Source organism: Pseudophryne corroboree, chromosome 1 (assembly GCF_028390025.1).
Source record: "Pseudophryne corroboree isolate aPseCor3 chromosome 1, aPseCor3.hap2, whole genome shotgun sequence".
Classification (NCBI taxonomy): Eukaryota; Metazoa; Chordata; class Amphibia; order Anura; family Myobatrachidae; genus Pseudophryne; species Pseudophryne corroboree.
The window spans coordinates 318,833,076-318,856,157 of NC_086444.1; the positions used below are offsets into that span (position 1 = coordinate 318,833,076).

General features: G+C 46.2%; 1 protein-coding gene across 13 annotated transcripts in view; it reads right to left on the bottom strand.

The window, feature by feature from the left end:
• Window positions 1-23,082, bottom strand: part of NCOR2 (nuclear receptor corepressor 2) — a 713,121-nt gene that overhangs the window by 130,459 nt on the left and 559,580 nt on the right. For all 13 annotated transcript variants that reach the window (XM_063964578.1, XM_063964589.1, XM_063964577.1 and 10 more), the window contains one exon: window positions 7,444-7,642. In XM_063964578.1, the coding sequence (XP_063820648.1) occupies window positions 7,444-7,642 (199 nt within the window). The remainder of the gene's footprint in view (window positions 1-7,443; window positions 7,643-23,082) is intronic.

Sequence of the window (23,082 nt, forward strand, 5' to 3'; positions counted from 1 at the left end):
GTGTTCACACAGTGCGGACGAGCCACTGTTACATTGAAATACTTTGTGTCACTGGCCGGATCCTGTTTTGGGGGATCCCGCAGAACAGGATCCGTGTGCACACGTTCAGCAGGACCCGCTTGGCCACTATGTGTGGCCGTGGCCTAACAAGTGAAACAGGACTTACATGGATTCACTCAGAGACCCACCAAGTGAGCTATATAAATGGTTGCTCTTACAAAAGGCATCTAAGCCTAGCTGGTTTTCCTCACTAATCTCAAAGTGAAGGTTAGAGTAAACACAAGCTGTCTGTGTGTTTAGCTTAAAAATATTCAGCAGAACAAGTGCCATCCTGCTTTACAACTCCATGATTCAAACAAGCTGCATGCAAATAAGCTCAGAGATATATTTATTAGCATGATATGCGTCTTTATATTTTATATTATATCACCATGTTTAAACCTGTCAGATGACACTAGTCTTACATACAATGAAATAAAGCTGCCGAGACTGAGGAAGCAGTTGTACATAACTGAGAGCTGTCAGGACTTTTAGTACAACAAAACACTCTTTGTGAGCCGCTATACCTAATAATTTGGAAAATATTGAAATTGTGAAAATATGCTTAAGGGTCATTCCATGGTAACAAACGTTACATTTTGAAATATATTTCATGTGAAATATATTTTTTGGACCATGTGTTTTGAATATTTTGTGCAAAGTAAATGTTGTTTGTGTGGTACATGATATGCTTTAATTTTGATGCAAAGCTTGTCATGAAAACTAGTAACAAACGTTACATAAAATATACGTTATGGTAAGCACTTACCATTGATAACGGTATTTCTCCTAAGTCCACAGGTTCCACAGGATAACAATGGGATATGATGGAGCGACAGCGGATTGGCACCAAACGATCACAAGCTTTCAGTCCCCCCAGGATGCAACGGGCTCGTCCATATATCCCCGCCTACTGTATTCCAAAGTATTTAGGCAGGATCATCATGTAGAGCCCTAATCAGGCAAGAAGAACACACATGCACACCCTTCCGTACAAGAGGGAAGTGGTTTAGTGAGTAGAAAGATCCTCAAATCAGGTGCGTCAGGGTGGGATCCCTGTGGAACCTGTGGACTTAGGAGAAATAGAGTTATCAATGGTAAGTTCTTACCATAACGTATATTTCTCCAACAGTATCCACAGGTTAACATTTCCCAAAGCAATTTAGTGGTGGGGACGCTTCTGATTAGACAGGAGAACCGTTCGCCCCAAATTCAGTGCCATGAGAGGCAAAAGTATCCAAGGAATAATGTCTAATAAATGTGTTAATGGAAGACTATGTGGCTGCTTTACATATCTGTTCTGCTGAAGCACCATTTTGTGCTGCCCATGAAGGACCTACCTTACGAGTAGAGTGAGCAGAGACATTATACGGAACAGGGAGATCAGCTTGAGAACATGCTTCTGAAATCGTCATTCGAAGCCATCTTGCCAGCGTCTGTTTTGTAGCAGGCCATCCTCTCTTGTAAAATCCGTTGAGAATGAAGAGAGAATCTGTCTTTCTGATGGCACTGGTACGATCCACGTAGATCCTTAATGCCCGGAATACGTCTAGCGACGCATCGCCGCAGAAAATCCCGATACCTGAAAAGCCGGGACTACAATTTCTTCATTAAGGTGGAATTTAGACTCCTTCGGAAGATACCCAAGATCAATTATCTGGATAAAAAGTCAGAAAAGGAGAACGACAAGACAGCTCTCCTAAATCTGATACTCTTCTAGCTGATGCCATAGTCAGTAGAAAGAGAACTTTAGCTGTCAACCATTTAAGATCCAATTTATTAAGTGGTTCAAAAGGAGCAACTTGAAGGGCTTTCAGAACTAAATTTAAGTCCCAAGGCACTGTAGGAGGAACAAAGGGAGGTTGAATGCGCAGCATTCACTGGAAGAAAGTACGCACGTCCTGTAAATTGGCAATTTTCTTTTAGAACCATACAGTCAATGCTGATACTTGTACTCTCAAGGAAGCCACCTTCAAACCTTTATCCATTCCTGCCTGAAGGAAATCTAAGACCCTGGAAACTTGGAAAGATTTCGGGTCCATATTTCTTTCACTGCACCAATGAATATAGGCTTGCCATATTCGGTGATAAATGCGAGCCGAGGAGGGTTTCCTTGCTCTGAGCATTGTTTGAACTACCTGTTGTGGGAATCCTCTTGACTTCAGGATAGGGGTTTCAAGAGCCATGCCGTCAACGATAGTCGATCCAGATGCCTGTGGTAACAAGGACCCTGCATTAGTAGATCTGGACGTTGAGGGAGCAGAATTGGAGCATCCATCGACATTCTCTGCAGATCTACGTACAAATGCCTTTTGGGCCAAGCCGGAGCTATCAGAATTACGGCACCCTTTGCTTCTTTTATCTTCCTCATCACCCTGGGTAGCAGGATGATCGGAGGAAACAGATACGCCAGATGAAAATCCCATTTCACTGACAGGGCATACACAAAGATTGCTCCCGGATCCTTTGTTCTTGACCCGTACACGGGTACTTTGTTGTTCAGACGGGACGCCATGAGATCTCTCTCTGGCAAACCCCACTTGTCTACTAGAGTCTGAAAGACTTCTGGATGTAGAGCACATTCGCTTGCTTGAATGGTGTGTCGACTGAGAAAGTCTGCTTCACAGTTTAGGACTCCTGGAACGAATACTGCAGACAATGCTGGAAGATGGAGTTCTGCCCATTTTAGTATGTGATTTACCTCCTTCATTGCTGTCTGACTGCACGTTCCTCCCTGATGGTTGAGGTACGCTACCGCCATTACATTGTCCGAACGGATCTGGACTGGTCTTCCTTGAAGAATGTCCTTTGCCTGAATCAGTGCCATGTATATGGCCCGAACAGATTTATTGGCAGGCAACTTTCTTCTGTGGTCCATTGTCCCTGGAACAATAATATTCTGGACACTGCTCCCTAGCCCTGAAGACTGGCATTTGTTGTCAGGATCTCCCAATCTGATATCCAAAAGGGTCTCCCTTTGTCTAGATGGGATGTCTGTAGCCACCAGGCTAATGACTTTCTTACCTTGTGTGAAAGTACCATAGTCTGTTTCTTTATTGTCTGATGTATTCCATTCCATCTGGCCAGAATCAGACGCTGCAGAGGTCTTGAGTGGAACTGTGCATATTCCACCATGTCGAATGTTGACACCATCAAACCCATCAGTCGCATTGCTGCGTGGATTGATATTGTTTGACTGTGTAACAACTCCTGAGTCCTTGACTGTACCTTGGATATCTTGTCCAGAGTCTTGTCCAGAGGTAAAAATGTTTTCTGCAGACTTGAATCCAGTACAGCCCTCAAGTGAGTCATCCGCTGTGACAGAACTATAGACGATTTTGCCCAATTTATGAGCCATCCGTGCCTCTGCAGACATGTTATTGTCTGTTGAAGATGGTCCAGGAGCATTTCCTGTGATTGTGCTAGAATTAACAGGTCGTCGAGGTATGGAAAAATACAATCACTTTTTCCTTTCGCTTTTCCTTGTGACCCAAAGGGCCGAAAAGCGGGACCCCTACGTTTGGGGTTATATGCGGAAGGAAATTTTACCTTTTTGGAGTCTGCTGCTGACTCCAGAATATCTGTCAATTCTTTACCAAACAGAATGCTTCCAGTAAAAGGCAAAGATTCCAGAACCTTCTTAGATTCTGAATCAGCTTTCCATGTATTTAACCAAAGTGCTCTGCGAGCAGCTATTGTTGATGCTGATGCCCTGGAGGCGATAGTGCCCATATCTAATGCTGCTTCTTCCAAGAGTATTGCAGCCTGTTTTATGTGAGCTATATAGGATTCTTGCTCCCTTGAAGGTGCTGAAAGACCGTCTTCCAGTACCTCTATCCAGGCAGCAACTGATTTTGCCATCCAAGCTAAAGCCATACTGGCCTTATAACTGCCCCAGACAGAGAAAATATGGTTTTCAGAAAACCATCCACTCTCCGATCCGTGACATCATCCAATGACGTGGGTGGCAAAGGCAATATAGATTTTCGCACTAATCGAATGACATGGACATGCGTATCTACTTTGGGAGCCATTTCACATTTTAAACAGTCCCCAGCTGGAAAAGGATAATTGGAATCCCATTTTTTGGGAATTCTATATTTGTTTACTGGGTGTAGCCCAAGCCTATTCCATGATTTCCATAAGCTGGTCTGACCCTGGAAACTCAGTCTTACCTGCTGTGGGCCGTTTAAATACAGGTGCCTTGGTTTTTAACACAGGCTCTGCTGAATCCTCTAATGCTAGAATGGCCTTTAATTCTCTAATTAGCTCAGCTATATCCACTGAGCTGAGACCTTCTACTTGTTCTTCGTATGCCGAAGTAGAGTATATAGAGCTTTCATCGTCCGATGAATCATCCTGTGTAGCCTGTGAAGTTGACGGTTTACTTACTCTTGGTTTATCAGCTTGTCTTTTAGGAGAATCTGGTGAGGGAAATTATATACCGTAAGTAGGGAGCTGCATGTATGGGTTATTTGTGTACCCCATTCCTGGTAGTGCAGCTGTAGGAATTACCCGTTCAGCTATACTGGACAAGATTTGTGCAAACATCGCCCAAGGTGGAATCACACTAGCAGTCAGTCACATGTTGTATATTAGTCATATGAGCACATAATCAACTACAAACAAATTTTAAAGTATGTAGGAGTACTTATTACTGAATTCTGCTTTATACAGATCTTAAAGTATTCAGACTCAATGCGAAGAAAACCACAGTAATGCTGAGTGGATTCAGACGCTACTAGTGTACACTGCCGCTCCGGGAACTCTTAAGTGGACACAGACTCACTGTGCATACACAAGCACCGGTCATACAGACACCTGTACTGCGACCGGGTCTCCTCGCGGTAGCGCTTAGTGAACACAGATGCAGCGTCCTATGCGACCGAGACCCCTCGTGGTAGCGTCTGAGACGGAAGTGAGGCAATCAGTTCATGGCGGGAGACTCGTGGAAACTGGTCATGAACTGGGGGGAGGGGCGACCAGGAGAGCGTCCAACTCCCCGCCGCTGACATCAACCCTAGGGATCGCAGCCTCATACTAATCCTGGTGCCTTATGATCCCTAAGGCCTAGCGCTGGAGCACCCATGGTGGCGGCGCGTCAGCTACTGTTTGGTAGTCTCCTCCCAATACAGTGCGGCTGTGTCCGTATTCCCCTACTACGTGGAACAGATGCCTTACCTTCTCTCTGTGCTCCGGCCACAGCCTGGTAACGTCTGCTGGACCTGCTAGTATATCCGACACAGACGCCCGTTGAGACAGCACTGTACGCATGGGTAAGCGTTCTTGTGACCCGGCGGAGAGTTGTTGGAGCGACTCTTTCCAATATGCGTATAAGACGCTGTTAAGAAAGATCGCTCAAAATCATAGTAAGACTATAAAAAATTAAATAAGAAAGCTTAGGGCTGCCAACAACAGCAGCCCTCTGACCATGGTCCGGCTCATGCCGCACCAAACAAAAAACTGATTTGCCTGAGCCAGTGGGTGGTGATATATGGACGAGCCCGTTGCATCCTGGGAGGACTGAAAGCTTGTGATCGTTTGATGCCAATCCGCTGTCGCTCCATCATATCCCATTGTTATCCTGTGGATAACCTGTGGACCCTGCCGGAGAAAAGACCATTTTCATGGAATGACCCTGAAGTGTAAAGTAATAAGTGGAATTTGGCCTTGCTTCAGTTTACATGACTCATAGTTTAGTTATACAATAATTGCCCCTATAAAACACACTACCTGGACTGTGCCGGAGCACAAACTCCACTAACCGCTCAGCATGTAAAGTAGTGCAGCTATTAAAGCAATTTTTGTAAGATTACTGACTGATTACGTGTAGCTATCCTGTAGAATTACCCTGATGAAGTTTAGTCACTTTTTGCATAACCAGTAGTAACAAACATCTGTTTGTGTCCTCTTTACCGAACGAGTATATGCCATACGCTGCGACAGACGCCGAGAGGCGTAGCATACAGTCTTTTTCTTTAACTTTTGCATCTTATTGGCACCGCAGACACAATGAAACGCCAGTAAAGTGTAATAGAGACGCTTGGCTGTGAGTTTACCCACACAGGAATTTGTTTTAAACACAGGTTATAGTTGTCCATCTTTTAGTTAAATGTCTGCTTTGGGAAAATAAGGACAGTACTCTTAACAAATAAAACAGTTATTGTCTGGTGAAAAATACCTCACGTGCTGCAAAACATACTACCAAGTGGTTTAAGACCGTACCATTTTTATTCTTAAAACCTACTATTGTCACAACGTAATTCAGAAGGCTGTTCATATTGCAATCATGTCACAGAGATTTTAACCTCAAACTCCATAGGTCTGTTACTAATTTGGCCACACATTCTATGATCTTGCATCGGATATTGGGAAACCACCTGTCAGCATGTGTGCACCTACAGTGTCACTGCAGCACATCTGCAAAACCTTCTTAGACAGCCAGTCAGTGGACGAGATGCTAGTTCTGGTTTGCACAACCGAATTTCAAACAAAATAAGAGGTGCAACCATGCTGGGAATGCAGTGCCATGCAGAAAAATGCAGGCACACACAAACACTAATAATATTAACAATCAGTATAATTTTAATAAACTGTAAAATTTAACATGGAGTAATAAGGTTTCTTAGTATGTTTGGTCAAAAATGTGAGCCCATCTACCACAGCACAGCGAACCTTTATCAGGTGGGTAAAACATGTGCTAAGAAACCTATTTATTACTCCATGTTAAAATGCAGCATTTACGATAATTATTCTGATTATAAGCATATTAGTGTTTGAAGTGTGCACCTGCATTTTTCTTTTTTCTGCGTGGTAGCACCGCTTATGTTTGAAATTAGGATGTGCAGTCCAGCCACCCCATTTTTTATTTGTTTGGGTGTCGGCAGTGCAGAGTGGGCAGACAATTCAAAGAGGGTTGCAAATGAATTGAATCTGGCGAAATTCTGCAAGCAATGCAAATGACAATGATCTTTTTGTAAATGTGTTTTAAAGAAGCAGTAACCTGTAACTTTAGATGAAAATACTCTGCAGTATTTTCATCTAAAGTTACAGGTTACTGCTTCTTTAAAACACATTTACAAAAAGATGAACATACATACACTGTATATAGGTTTTCTGTCAATTTGTTAAAACTAGAGATGATCGGGTTCGGTTTTACTTGGATTTACTCGGTTCTCAAAACGGCATCTTATTGGCTCACGGATGTCTGTTGTTTTGGATAGCCAATAAGACGCTGTTTTGAGAACAGAGTAAAAACGAGTAAAACCCGAACCCGCTCATCTCTAGTTAAAACACACATCTATAGCAGATTGGAAATACTAAAGAGACAAGACAAATCTAAAAGACCAAAAGCCAATGTGTGGCAGTCACAAAATAAGCCATTGGTATACAGTAAAAACATACCATCTTTATCTGCAACTTTCCCTTTTGGGCTACTGATTGTCTGCTGCTCCCTGTCATGAGACGGAGGTTGCTTAGTGGGTGCTTGTCCATCCAGGGTCGACTCATGAGCCTTGGTGATCTCCTCTTGGTAAAGGGCCAAAGCGTGATGTGTTTTCACTGGAACGCTCTGAGGAACAGACTCTAAGAAGCCTTCTGAAATCTGAAGTAACAAAGGTCAATAAACAACAGCTTCATCATCACACAACTAAGTAATTAAGCTCCAGCCATTCTAATCGCAAAACGATCATGTGGGATCAAATATAGCAGACAAAAAGCAAAGAGTAGTCTGCTCAGAGTTGAGAGAGATCCTGGCATGGCGAGAAACACTGGGTCATTGACCAGGAATTAAGGATTAGGATATACTGTAAGATACAAGTAGAGATACAAAAAAATTGGACGTGTTGCAAAAACCAGACAATTGTTACAATTCACATCACCAGATTAGGAATAGTATTGTGAGAAGCCAAAACACTGACTCCTACTGTACGTGCTAAATGCCATTAAAGTGGTTTTACACCTTCATCTTAAAAGGCAGATTGGGGAGGAAGTGTAAAGCACAGTACACACAGTCCTCCTGCTGTCATTAAGGTGGGACAGACCACCCAAATCAGCACCATGACGTGCTGTGGGGCAGGGACGTAAGGTAGCATATAAATGAAAGTGGGGTCGAGTGGCAAAGGGATGTATACATTAACAACAAGCAAGGGATGGCAATGATCCAGCCAAAAAGGGCACTTTAATAGCTACAGAACAGCTTGGTTTAATGGTGCCAAACGTAACACTGTCCTCAGACAATAAGAATATAAAATCACAATTATCCCTATTGTTTTATAAAGGAGGCAAGGAAAAAAAAATTACTCAAAAAGGTTTTTAATTTGGAAACATCTTATAGACCACTAAACCAGTCCCCCACACAGTTGTTAAACAGGTTGCATTTGAACAAAGCAATAAAGGAATTGTTTTACCCTGATGACAAATTAATTCTGGCAAATCGGGAGGTGGGTGCTTTACACTTGGGAAATATCCAAAAATGTGATTCAGTACATGAATACATTAATTATGTGTTGAAGAATCCAAACTCCCAGCATTCTCTATAATGCACACAGAAAGCAGCACAACACTTTCCCATCTAGGACTCAAGTCAGCAAGCACACGTTCTTGTAGCTTGCATCTGGCTGTACAAACTTCTATTTTATACACCTTTATATGCATTAGGTTATAGAACACAGAGGAAAGAGAATTGAAGGAGTCCCTCCAGTGACATCTGTTTTTCAAGCACTTTTAATGTGCTCAAACAATACTTCAATGAATTGACTGGAGCGCTGCTGAATACCATGAAAAAACCCCATAATTGAGACATGTACTGTATACATTCCTTGTAATGATCACATGAAAATAAGAATGGACACATTTGCATCACTGATTTGAAAACTACTACAAGCTATGCAAATGCCACACTGTACTGTAGGGAAAGAAGGGAAGAAAAAAACACTCCATACCAAGGCTACAAAACGAAACATTCTATATTTATGATGATACAGCCATTGTGTTCTCTCAAGGATTTTTGGGGCATGGTGCTGCTCGGTATCCGGTCTCTAGGTAGACCACACTTAGGTTGACAATGTCTAGGTCAACCACTACTGGTCGACATGGTTCTAGGTCAACATGAGTTTTTCACTTTTTTTTTGGACCTTTTTCATACTTTACGATCCACGTGGACTACAATGGGTTACGGTAACCATGGAGAGCCATGCAAGGGGACACGGTGCACTAATTGGGGATCCCAGTAACTGTACGGCGAAAACGACACCCAAAAAAAAAGTTTCAAAACTCACGTTGACCTTATGGCATGTCGACCAATTTATGTGTCGACCAATTTTGGGTGTCAACCTACTTACTGTCGACCAATAGTGGTTGACCTAAACACTGTCGACCCAAGTGTGTTCGACCCTATCATCCACACCCGTGCTGGTCAGTGAGGGCACGCTTTAATTTGAAAGGGCAAAGTTTTGGATGCAATACATTAACACAGTAGTGCCCACAATTCACATTATGCCACACAGTAATGCTTTCACTAATATTATGTCACACAATCATGCTCACAATTATTATACCACACAGTATTGCACCTAATTTATCTCATAAAATTGTTTTAGATAAAAAATTTTGAGATGTTCCCTTTTATCTCATCTTACATTTTAAAAATGTAAGTGTATTTGTTACGCCAGGCACTTTCGACTGTGCTAGCAATGTATACAAAGAGGATCCCAGCGCCTCAGTGTGCAGTTCTAACAATCTAGCTACTTGCAGCCACTACCTATGAGGTTTGCCACTGCTCCTACAAAGTACAACAGTAAAAAAAGACTATGTGGCACTCGTACACAGGGACACAATAAAAAGAGGATATAGGAGTCCTCTATTTTGCTACCAAAGTACTCCTCATTTCTACCACTATGGTCCATTTTGCTGGGAAAATTTTAATTGCCGCACACATCTGCCAGAGCTCAGCCAGTGAGTCCTGCATGCTGCTTGTTATGGGACCAGTCATTTACTAGTCACAGCACATTCGCAAACCGGGTGCGTCATTCCCAGAGGTGAGGCTAGTCACTTATTGCGGATGTCTTTGTGCTCTACTGGGCGACAAATTGTCCGGGACTACTGAACAGTGAGTAAAGCAGAGTCTTCTACTATTGTACAGAGTGGATACAAATACCACTCACTAACAGTTGGGATATCTGCAGTGGATTGCATAGTGTCCAGGACCGCGTGGAAATTACTGGATACAATTATAGTCTCCATGGGTAACACTAACATATATTAATTTACAGAACGATAATAAAAAATAAGATTTTACTCACCGGTAAATCTATTTCTCGTAGTCCGTAGTGGATGCTGGGGACTCCGTAAGGACCATGGGGAATAGACGGGCTCCGCAGGAGACTGGGCACTCTAAGAAAGATTTAGTACTACTGGTGTGCACTGGCTCCTCCCTCTATGCCCCTCCTCCAGACCTCAGTTAAGGAAACTGTGCCCGGAAGAGCTGACAGTACAAGGAAAGGATTTTGGAATCCAGGGTAAGACTCATACCAGCCACACCGTATAACTTTTGATAAACTTACCCAGTCAACAGTATGAACAACAACAGAGCATCAAACAATGGATGCCAACATAACATAACCCTTTATTAAGCAATAACTATATACACGTATTGCAGAAAGTCCGCACTTGGGACGGGCGCCCAGCATCCACTACGGACTACGAGAAATAGATTTACCGGTGAGTAAAATCCTATTTTCTCTAACGTCCTCGTGGATGCTGGGGACTCCGTAAGGACCATGGGGATTATACCAAAGCTCCCAAACGGGCGGGAGAGTGCGGATGACTCTGCAGCACCGAATGGGCAAACACAAGGTCCTCCTCAGCCAGGGTATCAAACTTGTAGAACTTGGCAAATGTGTTTGAACCCGACCAAGTAGCTGCTCGGCAAAGCTGTAATGCCGAGACCCCTCGGGCAGCCGCCCAAGAAGAGCCCACTTTCCTTGTGGAATGGGCTTTCACTGATTTTGGATGCGGCAATCCAGCCGCAGAATGAGCCTGCTGAATCGTGTTACAGATCCAGCGAGCAATGGTTTGCTTTGAAGCAGGAGCACCCAGCTTGTTGGATGCATACAGGATAAACAGCGAGTCAGTCTTCCTGACTCCAGCCGTCCTGGCTACATAGATCTTCAAAGCCCTGACTACATCAAGCAACTTGGAATCCTCCAAGTCACGAGTAGCCGCAGGCACCACAATAGGTTGGTTCAAATGAAAAGATGACACCACCTTCGGCAGAAATTGCGGATAAGTCCGTAATTCTGCCCTCTCCATATGGAAAACCAGATAGGGGCTTTTACATGACAAAGCCGCCAATTTTGACACACGCCAAGCCGAAGCTAAGGCCAATAGCATGACCACCTTCCACGTGAGATACTTTAGCTCCACGGTCTTAAGTGGCTCAAACCAGTGGAATTTCAGGAAACCCAACACCGCGTTGAGATCCCAAGGTGCCACTGGTGGCACAAAAGGGGGCTGAATATGCAGCACTCCCTTAACAAACGTCTGAACTTCAGGAAGAGAAGCCAGTTCCTTTTGAAAGAAAATGGATAGGGCCGAAATCTGGACCTTTATGGACCCCAACTTCAAGCCCATAGTCACTCCAGACTGTAGGAAGTGCAGGAACCGGCCCAGCTGGAATTCCTCTGTAGGGGCCTTCCTGGCCTCACACCAGGCAACATATTTTCGCCATATACGGTGATAGTGTTTTGCTGTCACGTCCTTCCTAGCCTTTATCAGCGTAGGAATAACTTCATCCGGAATGCCTTTTTCCGCTAGGATCCTGCGTTCAACCGCCATGCCGTCAAACGCAGCCGCGGTAAGTCTTGGAACAGACAGGGCCCCTGTTGCAACAGGTCCTGTCTGAGAGGCAGAGGCCATGGGTCCTCTGTGAGCATTTCTTGCAGTTCCGGGTACCAAGTCCTTCTTGGCCAATCCGGAACAATGAGTATTGTTCTCACTCCTCTTTTTCTTACGATTCTCAGCACCTTGGGTATGAGAGGAAGAGGAGGAAACACATAGACCGACTGGAACACCCACGGTGTTACTAGTGCGTCCACAGCTATCGCCTGAGGGTCTCTTGACCTGGCGCAATACCTTTGTAGCTTTTTGTTGAGACGGGATGCCATCATGTCCACCTGTGGCAGTTCCCATCGATTTGTAATCTGAGTGAAGACTTCGTGATGAAGTCCCCACTCTCCCGGGTGGAGGTCGTGCCTGCTGAGGAAGTCTGCTTCCCAGTTGTCCACTCCCGGAATGAACACTGCTGACAGTGCTTGCACGTGATTCTCCGCCCAACGAAGAATCCTGGTGGCTTCCGCCATCGCCACTCTGCTTCTTGTGCCACCCTGGCGGTTTACATGAGCCACTGCGGTGATGTTGTCTGACTGAATCAGCACCGGTTGGTTGCGAAGCAGAGGCTCCGCTTGACTCAGGGCGTTGTATATGGCACTTAGTTCCAGGATATTTATGTGCAGACAAGCCTCCTGACTTGACCAAAACCCTTGGAAGTTTCTTCCCTGAGTGACTGCCCCCCATCCTCGGAGGCTCGCATCCGAGGTCACCAGGACCCAGTCCTGTATGCGGAACCTGCGGCCCTCGAGAAGGTGAGCACTCTGCAGCCACCACAGAAGAGACACCCTGGCCCTCGGGGACAGGGTGATCAGCCGATGCATCTGAAGATGCGATCCGGACCACTTGTCTAACAGATCCCACTGTGTGTCCAGAATCATGCCCAGAAAGGGCAGACGCATCGTAGGAATCAGCTGCGACACTGGGATATTCAGAATCCAGCCATGCTGCTGCAACACTTCCTGAGAGTGTGCTACGCTGATCAGCAACTGCTCTCTGGACCTCGCCTTTATGAGGAGATCGTCCAAGTATGGGATAACTGTGACTCCTTGCTTTCTCAGGATCACCATCATTTCCGCCATTACCTTGGTAAATATTCTCGGTGCCGTGGAGAGCCCAAACGGCAACGTCTGGAATTGGTAATGACAGTCCTGTACCACAAATCTGAGGTACTCCTGATGAGGTGGATAAATGGGGACATGCAAGTAAGCATCCTTGATGTCCAGAGACACCATAAAATCCCCCTCTTCCAGGCTTGCAATGACCGCTCTGAGCGATTCCATTTTGAACTTGAATCTTTTCAGATAAATGTTCAGGGACTTTAAATTCAATATGGGTCTGACCGAACCGTCCGGTTTCGGTACCACAAACATTGTGGAATAGTATCCCCTTCCCTGTTGAAGGAGGGGAAGCTTTACCACCACCTGCTGGAGATATAACTTGTGAATTGCAGCTAACACTACTTCCCTTTCCATGGGGAAGCTGGCAGGGCCGATTTGAGGTAACGGTGAGGGGGCATCACTTCGAATTCCAGCTTGTATCCCTGAGACACAATCCGTATAGCCCAGGGATCCACCTGTGAGCGAACCCACTGGTGGCTGAAATTTCGGAGACGCGCCCCCACCGCTCCTGGCTCCACCTGTGGAGCCCCAGCGTCATGAGGGATTTAGTGGGAGGACTTCTGTTCCTGGGAACTAGCTGTATGGTGCAGCTTCTTTCCTCTACCCCTGCCTCTGGCAAGAAAGGACGCACCTCTGACCTTCTTGCTTCTTTGTGATCGAAAGGACTGCATTTGGTAATACGGTGCTTTCTTAGGCTGTGAGGGAATATATGGCAAAAAATTTGACTTCCCAGCCGTAGCTGTGGAAACTAGGTCTGAGAGACCGTCCCCAAACAATTCCTCACCCTTGTAAGGTAAAACCTCCATGTGCTTTTTGGAGTCGGCATCACCTGTCCATTGCCGAGTCTACAGGACCCTTCTGGCAGAAATTGACATTGCATTTATTCTAGAGCCCAGTAGGCAAATGTCCCTCTGGGCATCCCTCATATATAGGACAGCGTCTTTTATATGCCCCAGGGTCAGTAAAATGGTATCCTTGTCTAAGGTATCCAGTTCCTCAGACAGATTATCTGTCCATGCTGCTACAGCACTACACATCCAGGCCGACGCAATTGCCGGCCTCAGTAGAGTACCTGAATGTGTATAAACAGACTTCAGGATACTTTACTGCTTCCTATCGGCAGGATCCTTTAGGGAGGCCGTATCCTGTGACGGCAGGGCCACCTTCTTAGATAAGCGTGTCAGAGCTTTATCTACCCTAGGGGAGGATTCCCAGCGCATCCTGTCCGTTGGCGGGAAAGGGTACGCCATAAGTAACCTTTTGGAAATCAGCACTTTCCTATCGGGGGAATCCCACGCTTTTTCACATAACTCATTTAACTCATGTGAAGGTGGAAAAGTCACCTCTTGCTTTTTCTCCCCATACATATAAACCCTCTTGTCAGGGACAGGGTTTACCTCTGATATGTGCAATACATCCTTCATTGCTATAATCATGTAGCGGATGGCTTTAGCCAGTTTAGGCTGCAATTTTGCATCATCGTCATCGACACTGGAGTCAGAATCCGTGTCGATTTCTGTGTCAACAATTTTGGATAGTGGGCGCTTCTGAGACCCTGACGGCCTCTGCGCTGTAGGATCAGGCATGGGCTGAGACCCCGACTGTCCCAAGGCATCAGCTTTATCCAACCTTTTATGCAAGGAGTTTACATTATCATTTAACACCTTCCACATATCCATCCAATCAGGTGTCGGCGCCGTCGGCGGAGACAGGTCATTCATGTGCACCTGCTCTGCCTCCACATAGCCCTCCTCGTTAAACATGTCGACACACACGTACCGACACACCACACACACAGGGGATGCTCTATATGAGGACAGGACCCCCACAAGGCCTTTTGGAGAGACAGAGAGAGAGTATGCCAGCACACACCCCAGCGCTATATAACCCAGGAATTACACAGTAACTTAGTGTTTACCCAGTAGCTGCTGTATATATGATTAATGCGCTAAATTTATGTGCCCCCACTCTCTTTTTACCCTCTTTCTACCGTTAGTCTGCAGGGGAGAGCCTGGGGAGCTTCCTCTCAGCGGAGCTGTGGAGAGAAAATGGCGCTGGTGAGTGCTGAGGAAGAAGGCCCCGCCCCCTCAGCGGCGGGCTTCTGTCCCGCGATTTTGTGTAAAATTAATGGCGGGTGCTCATGCATATTACAGTGCCCAGCTGTATATATGCTGCTTTTTTGCCAGGAGGTAATCAATTGCTGCCCAGGGCGCCCCCCCCTGCGCCCTGCACCATACAGTGACCGGAGTGTGGGGGTTAGTGTGGGCGCAATGGCGCACAGCTGCAGTGCTGTGCGCTACCTCATATGAAGACAGGAGTCTTCTGCCGACGATTTTGACGTCTTCTTGCTTCAACCCGCCGGCTTCTGTCTTCTGGCTCTGCGAGGGGGACGGCGGCGCGGCTCCGGGAACGGACGACCAAGGTTAGGTTCCTGTGTTCGATCCCTCTGGAGCGAATGGTATCCAGTAGCCTAAGAAGCGCAACCTAGCCGCAGTTAGTAGGTTTGCTTCTCTCCCCTCAGTCCCACGTAGCAGAGAGTCTGTTGCCAGCAGAAGCTCTCTGAAAATAAAAAACCTAACTAAAATACTTTCTTATTAGCAAGCTCAGGAGAGCTCACTAAAATGCACCCAGCTCTGTCCAAGCACAGATTCTAACTGAGGTCAGGAGGAGGGGCATAGAGGGAGGAGCCAGTGAACACCAGTAGTACTAAATCTTTCTTAGAGTGCCCAGTCTCCTGCGGAGCCCGTCTATTACCCATGGTCCTTACGGAGTCCCCAGCATCCACTAGGACGTTAGAGAAATCTCTGATAGAGGATCACTAATACCGACATTAATTTATCCATGTATTATCTAGTTGCCATTCGACTGTATCTTCTTTTATACCAGCTTGGGAGCTATTGCGTTGATCCTGCAATTGTGCAGTTTGGAACTCTGGGAGAATGGTACAAAATACATTTTACTATACTCTTAAGGTTTTTTTTTGTGATTTTTTTATTTCTATTATAATTATCCCCATGGAGGAGCTTTATAGACTATTTTGTCTCCATTACTTATATGCACTCCCGGGAGTTATCATTAACTTTTTCTTATTATGTCTTTATTTTTCTGTCTGTCATTCTATTTAATATATTGTATTATTTGCATATTTATTGTGTCTGCGTGTACAAGCGTCATCAAGTCTTTCTTGCTATTAGACTGTGCTAGGGTCAGAAGAAAATTATGCAAGGCAATGTGTCATTAAATACTAAGATATAGGAAACCCAATAAAGACAAGGGTAAATGTATGTTCTAGGTAACATTAGAAACCATATAATGCCCCTACTCGACGTGTTCATGTTCATACAGGTGATGCCACAACTTCCTATGTTTTGCAATACAACACAGAGAAGCAAGTTTTGAGAGTCCTAACATTTAATGAACATTACAGTGCCTTTTTCTACCTCCGTTATGGATCATTGATGGGTCTTATTTCATAAGGGGTCTATTTAGCATTTTCACAACATATTTAGTCAGGCTCAATACATGATCGTTTTTGTGTGACCGTAGCTTAAACCTGTCCTCCTGCACTGTACGTGTTATTTCCTAACAGGATGTTTTACCTATAAAATACCTGCTATGTTATGGAAGTCTTCAGTGCTTTAAATGGGATCCAGTCAATTTACCGACAATCAAAATCCCGACAGCAACTGACCGACTATCAAAATCCCAACATGGACAAAATACCGACATTTAAAATACAGACAAGGTCAAAATACCAACATAATTTTCATGATTTTTTCATTGAAACCGACTTGTTCATACTTGATCATCCCAGTGGACCTGGAGGGGGAATATAATAGTGTGCCGAGCGCAGCGAGGCACCGTGCCCGAAGCATGGTGAGCGCAGTACACTTATATGGTGCCTATGTCGACAGACACACACAAAAACCCAATGGAAAAAACTAATGTCGGCATTTTGACCTGCCGACATTTTACATATCGGTATTTTAAATGTCGGGATTTTGACCTTCGGTCAACTGATGTCGGGATTTCGATTGTAGGTATTTCATACCGATCCCCTTTAAAGCAGTCGATTACCTCAAAGATGTCTACTTTCTCCCCTCTCTTGCACAACGGCTTACCCCATGGGCAGCAGAGGGACATGTGTTGCTGTTGCACCCAGCTTGTGTGGGCCTGAGACAGAGGATCGCCACTGGCACTGGGAGCTCATTATGTGAATAGAAAGCACCTCTGGAGAGCTGGGTTATGGCTAGATGACAGCCTTTTGCTCTGCCCGTCTCACTGTAAGTTGAGACTCCCAGATGTCGGAGGAAGAGGCCACGTCCTCCAAAATAGTGAAGGGCATAATCTAGCAGTCATAATAAGGGCAAAGCAGATCTCAACATTAACAAAACGGGCAGGGCACGGCACCCTGGCAAAACTACCTAGCAGGTATACTGCTACCATGCTAAAACCATGTGCGGCAGCAATATACTAGTCATGTAATAACATGGAGAAAAATAATAATAGGATTTTAATTACCTACCGGTAAATTCTTTTCTCGTTGTCTGTAAGGGATATTGGGAAATCTAGTATTATGGGTATAGATGGGGCCCAAAGGAGCCAGTGCACTTTAAATTTCTTCAACTGGGTGTGCTGGCTCCTCCCCTCTATGCCCCCTCTCACAGGCAGTTATAGGTAAAAATGTGCCCGAAGGAGAAAGGACATATACGAGAGAAGGAACATGATAACAAAGAGTGGTGAGATTTACATACCAGCACACCACTTACATATAAACAACCAGCAACAGCTGAACAGGTAGCCACATAACAAGAAGCTACAGAAAAGTCAACGCACTGAGGCGGGCGCTCAATATCGCTTATGGACTACGAGAAAAGGATTTACCAGTAGGTAATTAAAATCCTAATTTTCTCTAGCATCCATAAGGGATATTGGGGAATCTAGTACGATGGGGACGTCCCAAAGCTTCAAGAACGGGCGGTAACGTGCGGAGACTGCTGCAGCACCGCCTGCACAAACTGGGTATCCTCTTTGGCTAGGGTATCAAAACTTGTAGAACTTAACAAAAGTGTTCTTCCCCGACCAGGTAACAGCTCGGCATAGACCGAGCCTCCATGGGCAGCCGCCCAGGAAGAACCCACAGATCTTGTAGAGTGGGCCGTCAGAGACTGTGGAACAGGTAAGGCTGCTGTTGAATAGTAAGCCTAATCCAACGAGCAATGGACTGCTTTGAAGCAGGACAATCCTTTTTGTGCGCATCATGGAGCAAGAACAAAGAATCCGTCTTTCTGATCCGAGACGTTCTCTTGACATAGATCTTCAAGGCTCGCACAGCATCCAATGCCTCCGGAGGAGCAGAAGCTTCAGAACTGGACGGAATTACAATAGGCTAATTCAAGTGAAATGCAGAGACAACATTCGGCAGGAACTGCTGCCTAGTCCGGAGCTCCGCTCTGTCCCAGTAAATGGACTTTTACATGACAAGGTCCCCAATTCTGAGACACGTCGAGCAGAAGCCAGGGCCAGTAACATCACCGTCTACGACGTGAGGTAGTTGTCTTCTACCGTTCTACCGTCATCAGAGGTTCAAACCAGGAGAACTGTAGAAATTCCAAAACTACATTCAAATCCCAGGGTGCCGTAGGCGGCACAAAAGAAGGTTGGCTGTGGAGTACTCCTTGCAAGAAGGTCTGAACTTCTGGCAACACTGACAATTTCTTCTGGAAGAAAATGGAGGGGGACGAAATCTGAACCTTAATGGAACCCAGACGTAAGCCCTTATCCACAACAGCCTGCAGGAATCGTAAGAAACGTCCCAAGTGAAACTCAGCAGGCAGATACGTGCGTTCCTCGCACCAAGAGACATATCTCCTCCAGATATGATGATAGTGTTTTGACGTCACAGGCTTCCTGGCCTGAACCATGGTAGCAATAACCTATTTGGAAAGGCCCTTGTAAGCTAGGATGTTCCGCTCAACCTCTATGCCGTCAAACGAAGTCGCCATAAGTCCGGGTAGACGAACGGTCCTGGTTGAAGACCTCCTCTTACTCGTAGAGGCCAAGGGTCTTCGACGGACATGGCCAGAAGAGCCGCGTACCACGCCCTCCGAGGCCAATCCGGGGCAATTAGAATTGCCTGGACTCCCAGATTTATGATGCGCTTGAGCACCCTGGGGTGTAACGGAATCGGAGTAAACCTGTAGTCCAGCTGGTAAGGCCAAGACTACGTCAGTGCATCCACTGCCTTCGCCTGAGAGTCCCTGGTTCGTGAGCAATACCAGGGAAGTTTCTTGTTGAGACGAGAAGCCATCATGTCGATATGCGGGCAGCCCCACTGGTTGATGACCTGCTGGTTGAGTCCCCACTCCCCCGGGTGGAGAGCGTGATGACTCAGGAAGTCCACTTCCCAGTTGTCCATATCCGGAATGAAGATTGCCGACATCAGTCTTGCTTTTCTTTCCGCTCAGAGGAGTATCTTTGACACCTCTCGCATGCAGGCTCTGCTTTTTGGCCCCCTTGTCGATTGATATACGCCACTTCTGTGGCGTTGTCCGACTGTACCTGGATCGCGTGATTCTTGAACAGAGGAGAGGCCTGAAGCAGAGCATTGTAGGTCGCCCGAAGGTACAGAATGTTGATCGGAAGGAGGCTTTCGTGGGCTGACCACCTGCCTGGAACCGCGCCCCTTGGGTGACAGCTCCCCATCCTCGTAGACTCGCATCTGTCGTGAGGTGGGTCCAATCCTGTGTTCCGAAACTCCGGCACTACAGTAGATTGGAGGACTGCAGCCACCACAGGAGGGAAATTCTGGCCTGAGGCGACAGCTGTATCATCCAGTGCATCTGAAGATGCGAACTGGACCATTTGCTCAGGAGATCCAGCTGAAAAGTTCTGGCATGGAACCTGCCATATTAAATCGCCTCATAGGACCATCTCCTGAAGTGTTCTCGCCTTGTCCTCTGGTAGGAACACCTTATGGGCCACAGTATCCATCAACATCCTCAGGAACAGTAGCCGCTGAGTCGGCTCCATGTGGGACTTCTGTAAGTTGAGGACCCACCCATGGCGTGACAGAAGTTGGATAGTGCGGTCAATATAGAGCAACAAAAGCTCCCTGGAGCTTGCTTTGAGCAGAGGGTCGTTCAGGTAAGGAACAATGTTGACTCCAAACAGGCGGCCAAATCGGAATATGGAGGTAGGCATCCTTGATATACAAGGAGACCATGAATTCCTGTTCTTCCAGGCCCGCGATCACTGCTCTCAAGGATTCCATTTTAAACTTGAACACCTTCAAGTAAGGATTCGAGGATTTTAGATTCAAAATGGGTCTTGCCGAACCATCCGGTTTCGGCACAACAAACAGGTTTGAGTAAAACCCTTTGCTGCGTTGCGGTATTGGTACTAGAACAATGACGTGGGACTGGACCAACTTTAGGATGGCCTGTTGCAACATAACTTGTATATCCTCCAAAGCTGGTAAGCTTGATTTGAAAAATCATTGGAGAGGAGTACTGTCGAACTCCAGCTTGTAGCCCTGAGAAACAAGATCTCCGACCCAGGTATCGTGGCAGGAAGCCTGCCAGACGTGGCTGATGTGACGCAGTCGAGCTCCCACCTTGAGCTCCCCTCGGGGTGGGTGGGCACAGTCATGCTGAGGCCTTAGTGGAAGCAGAACTGGTGCTCTGTTCCTGAGAGCTGGTGCTTACAGGCTTTCTGGACTTACCTCTGGTGCCTCTAGTCGCATTGGAGGCACCTCTGGCCTTAGATCGAAATCTGTGAGACTGAAAGGACTGGACAGATGGCCCCGAGTAGGAGCGTCTCGGCGGCGGGGCCCCAGAGGGGAGAAACATGGATTTCCCAGCCGTAACTTTGGGTTTGAATTGGATACGTGGATTTCCAAAGAGCCATTTACCAGAAAAGGGGAGGGATTCCACACTATGTTTGGATTCTGCGTCTGCAATTCACTGACACAACCACAAAGCCCTGCGCACCGACACTGCCATGGCAGAAGTCCTAGCATTAAATGGTCCCCATCTCCTTGAGCGAATCACAGAGGACACGTGTAGTGTCCTGAATCCCCCGAGAGGCCCAGGAATGAATGGCATGGGTCATCCAGCAACCCGCAATGACCGGCCTTTGCAATACACCTGCTGTCATGTAAATAGATTTGAGTGTAGTCTCTATTTTCCTATCCCCAGGATTCTTTATGGTAAAGCAGCCCGTGGCAGGCAGCACCGCCTTTTTGGACAGTTAAGAGACTGATACATCAACCCCTGGAGGTTCCTCCCAAAATTTCCTACCTTCAGGAGCAAATGGGAAAGTGCGCAAATTTTTTTGGACACTTGGAATTTTTTGTCTGGATTTTTCCAGGCCAGCTTGAATAGGTCATCTAACTCTGCAGAATCAGGGAAAGTGACATTAGGCTTGTTTTGTACAAAGAAAAATGACTGTTGTGACGGAGCGTCCTCTAGAGGGAGCATTAACACGTCTCAAATAGCCAGAATTGGGGGTTCAATACCCTGAGCAGAATCGGGATCCCCACTAACGGGGTCTAAGTCCTCCCCATCCTCCTGTACATCCTCATCTGTATCAGAGAGTAGTGCAGGTAAACCACGCTTTTGTGGTCCTGCATGAGAGGAGGGGGGCTGTGCCGCATCTGCCCTAGCAGCTAAATCTGAAGCAGCTTGTTGTAGTAGCCGAGTTTCTGTACATTAGCAGTGAGCTGGGATGACATATCTGACATCATAGTTTTAAGAGACCCTAGCCAGAGGGGCACTGTACCCTCTCCCCCAGCCGCTTCACTGATTTGTGAAGTTTGGCTGAATTGTTCACATGAAACAGAATCAGATGATAATGGAGAGAATCTGGTGTGGCATACACTGCACAGCCTGTGTTTACCCTTGTTTCACAGTAAGCACAATAACATACACATACACCCAGACAGTTATATTGTAAGCCTGCCCTACTGTATGTGAGAGGAGACACACAGAGAGAAGGACACCAGCACACCCTTAGCTGTACAGCCCCAGTGAGGCTGTCCGCTAACTATAGCACAGTAAACACTAACAAATTCTGTCCTGTAGAGGACCCAGATAGTGTACAATAGCGGCTCTCCCCCTTTGCTACATCCTGTACCAGATATCGAGCGTTATGAGGAGTCAGGAAGTGCTGTGTGTGCTGTGGATGACTGCAGTAAGCAGAGGAAGACTCCAAAATGCCTCTGGTCCCGCTCTGAAGAAGCTCCGCCCCCTCTAATGGCGCTGAAGCTATAGTGATATATTATACTGGCAAAGTCTCCTTTCAGCTTAAAAACATTACAAGTGCTAGTCTAAGCGGTTTTGTGCTAGTCTACACGGGGGATCTTAGCGGGAATCCCCCAGGAAGGTCCCGTACGCCGCGCCCACATTCAGCCGCACAGTGAACCGGGCCTCCCGGGTTGTACTCACCACAGAGGTCACACCTTCAGGCAGTATTAGGGGTGTGCGGCGTGCTGTGGCTGTGACTGCCAAGGCGCAGTGCCCTGCTGAACAACCACCCCTCAGGATGGTGGTCCTGCAGCAGAAAAGCGGCTCTGCACCTCGTAAGGCCGGTGACCGCCCCCCTCCCCATCAACTCCCACGGTGCAATATGCTGTTGCACAAACAGCATACTGAAAATAACAAACATGAAAAAGAAACTGAAGAAAACTCTCTGGAGCTGAGAGAAGTGCATCCTCTCCTGAGGGCACTTTTTTCTTAAATGCCTGTGGGAGGGGGCATAGAGGGGAGGTGCCAGCACACTGAAGAAATTTAAAGTGCACTGGCTCCTTTGGACCCCGTCTATACCCTTTGTGCTAGGTTCCCCAATATCCCTTATGGATGCTAGAGAAAAAAAATAGTATAAATACCATCATATGGTTGCTCCAAACACCTAGAGAGTTTTAAAATGTAAGAAGACAAATACGTAAAATGGGACAAAAAAAAAAACCCCAAAAAAATCAAAGTGTTTTTACCCCAGAACATAGCCAGGTTATTAGAGTCACCAGGCAGACATTAAA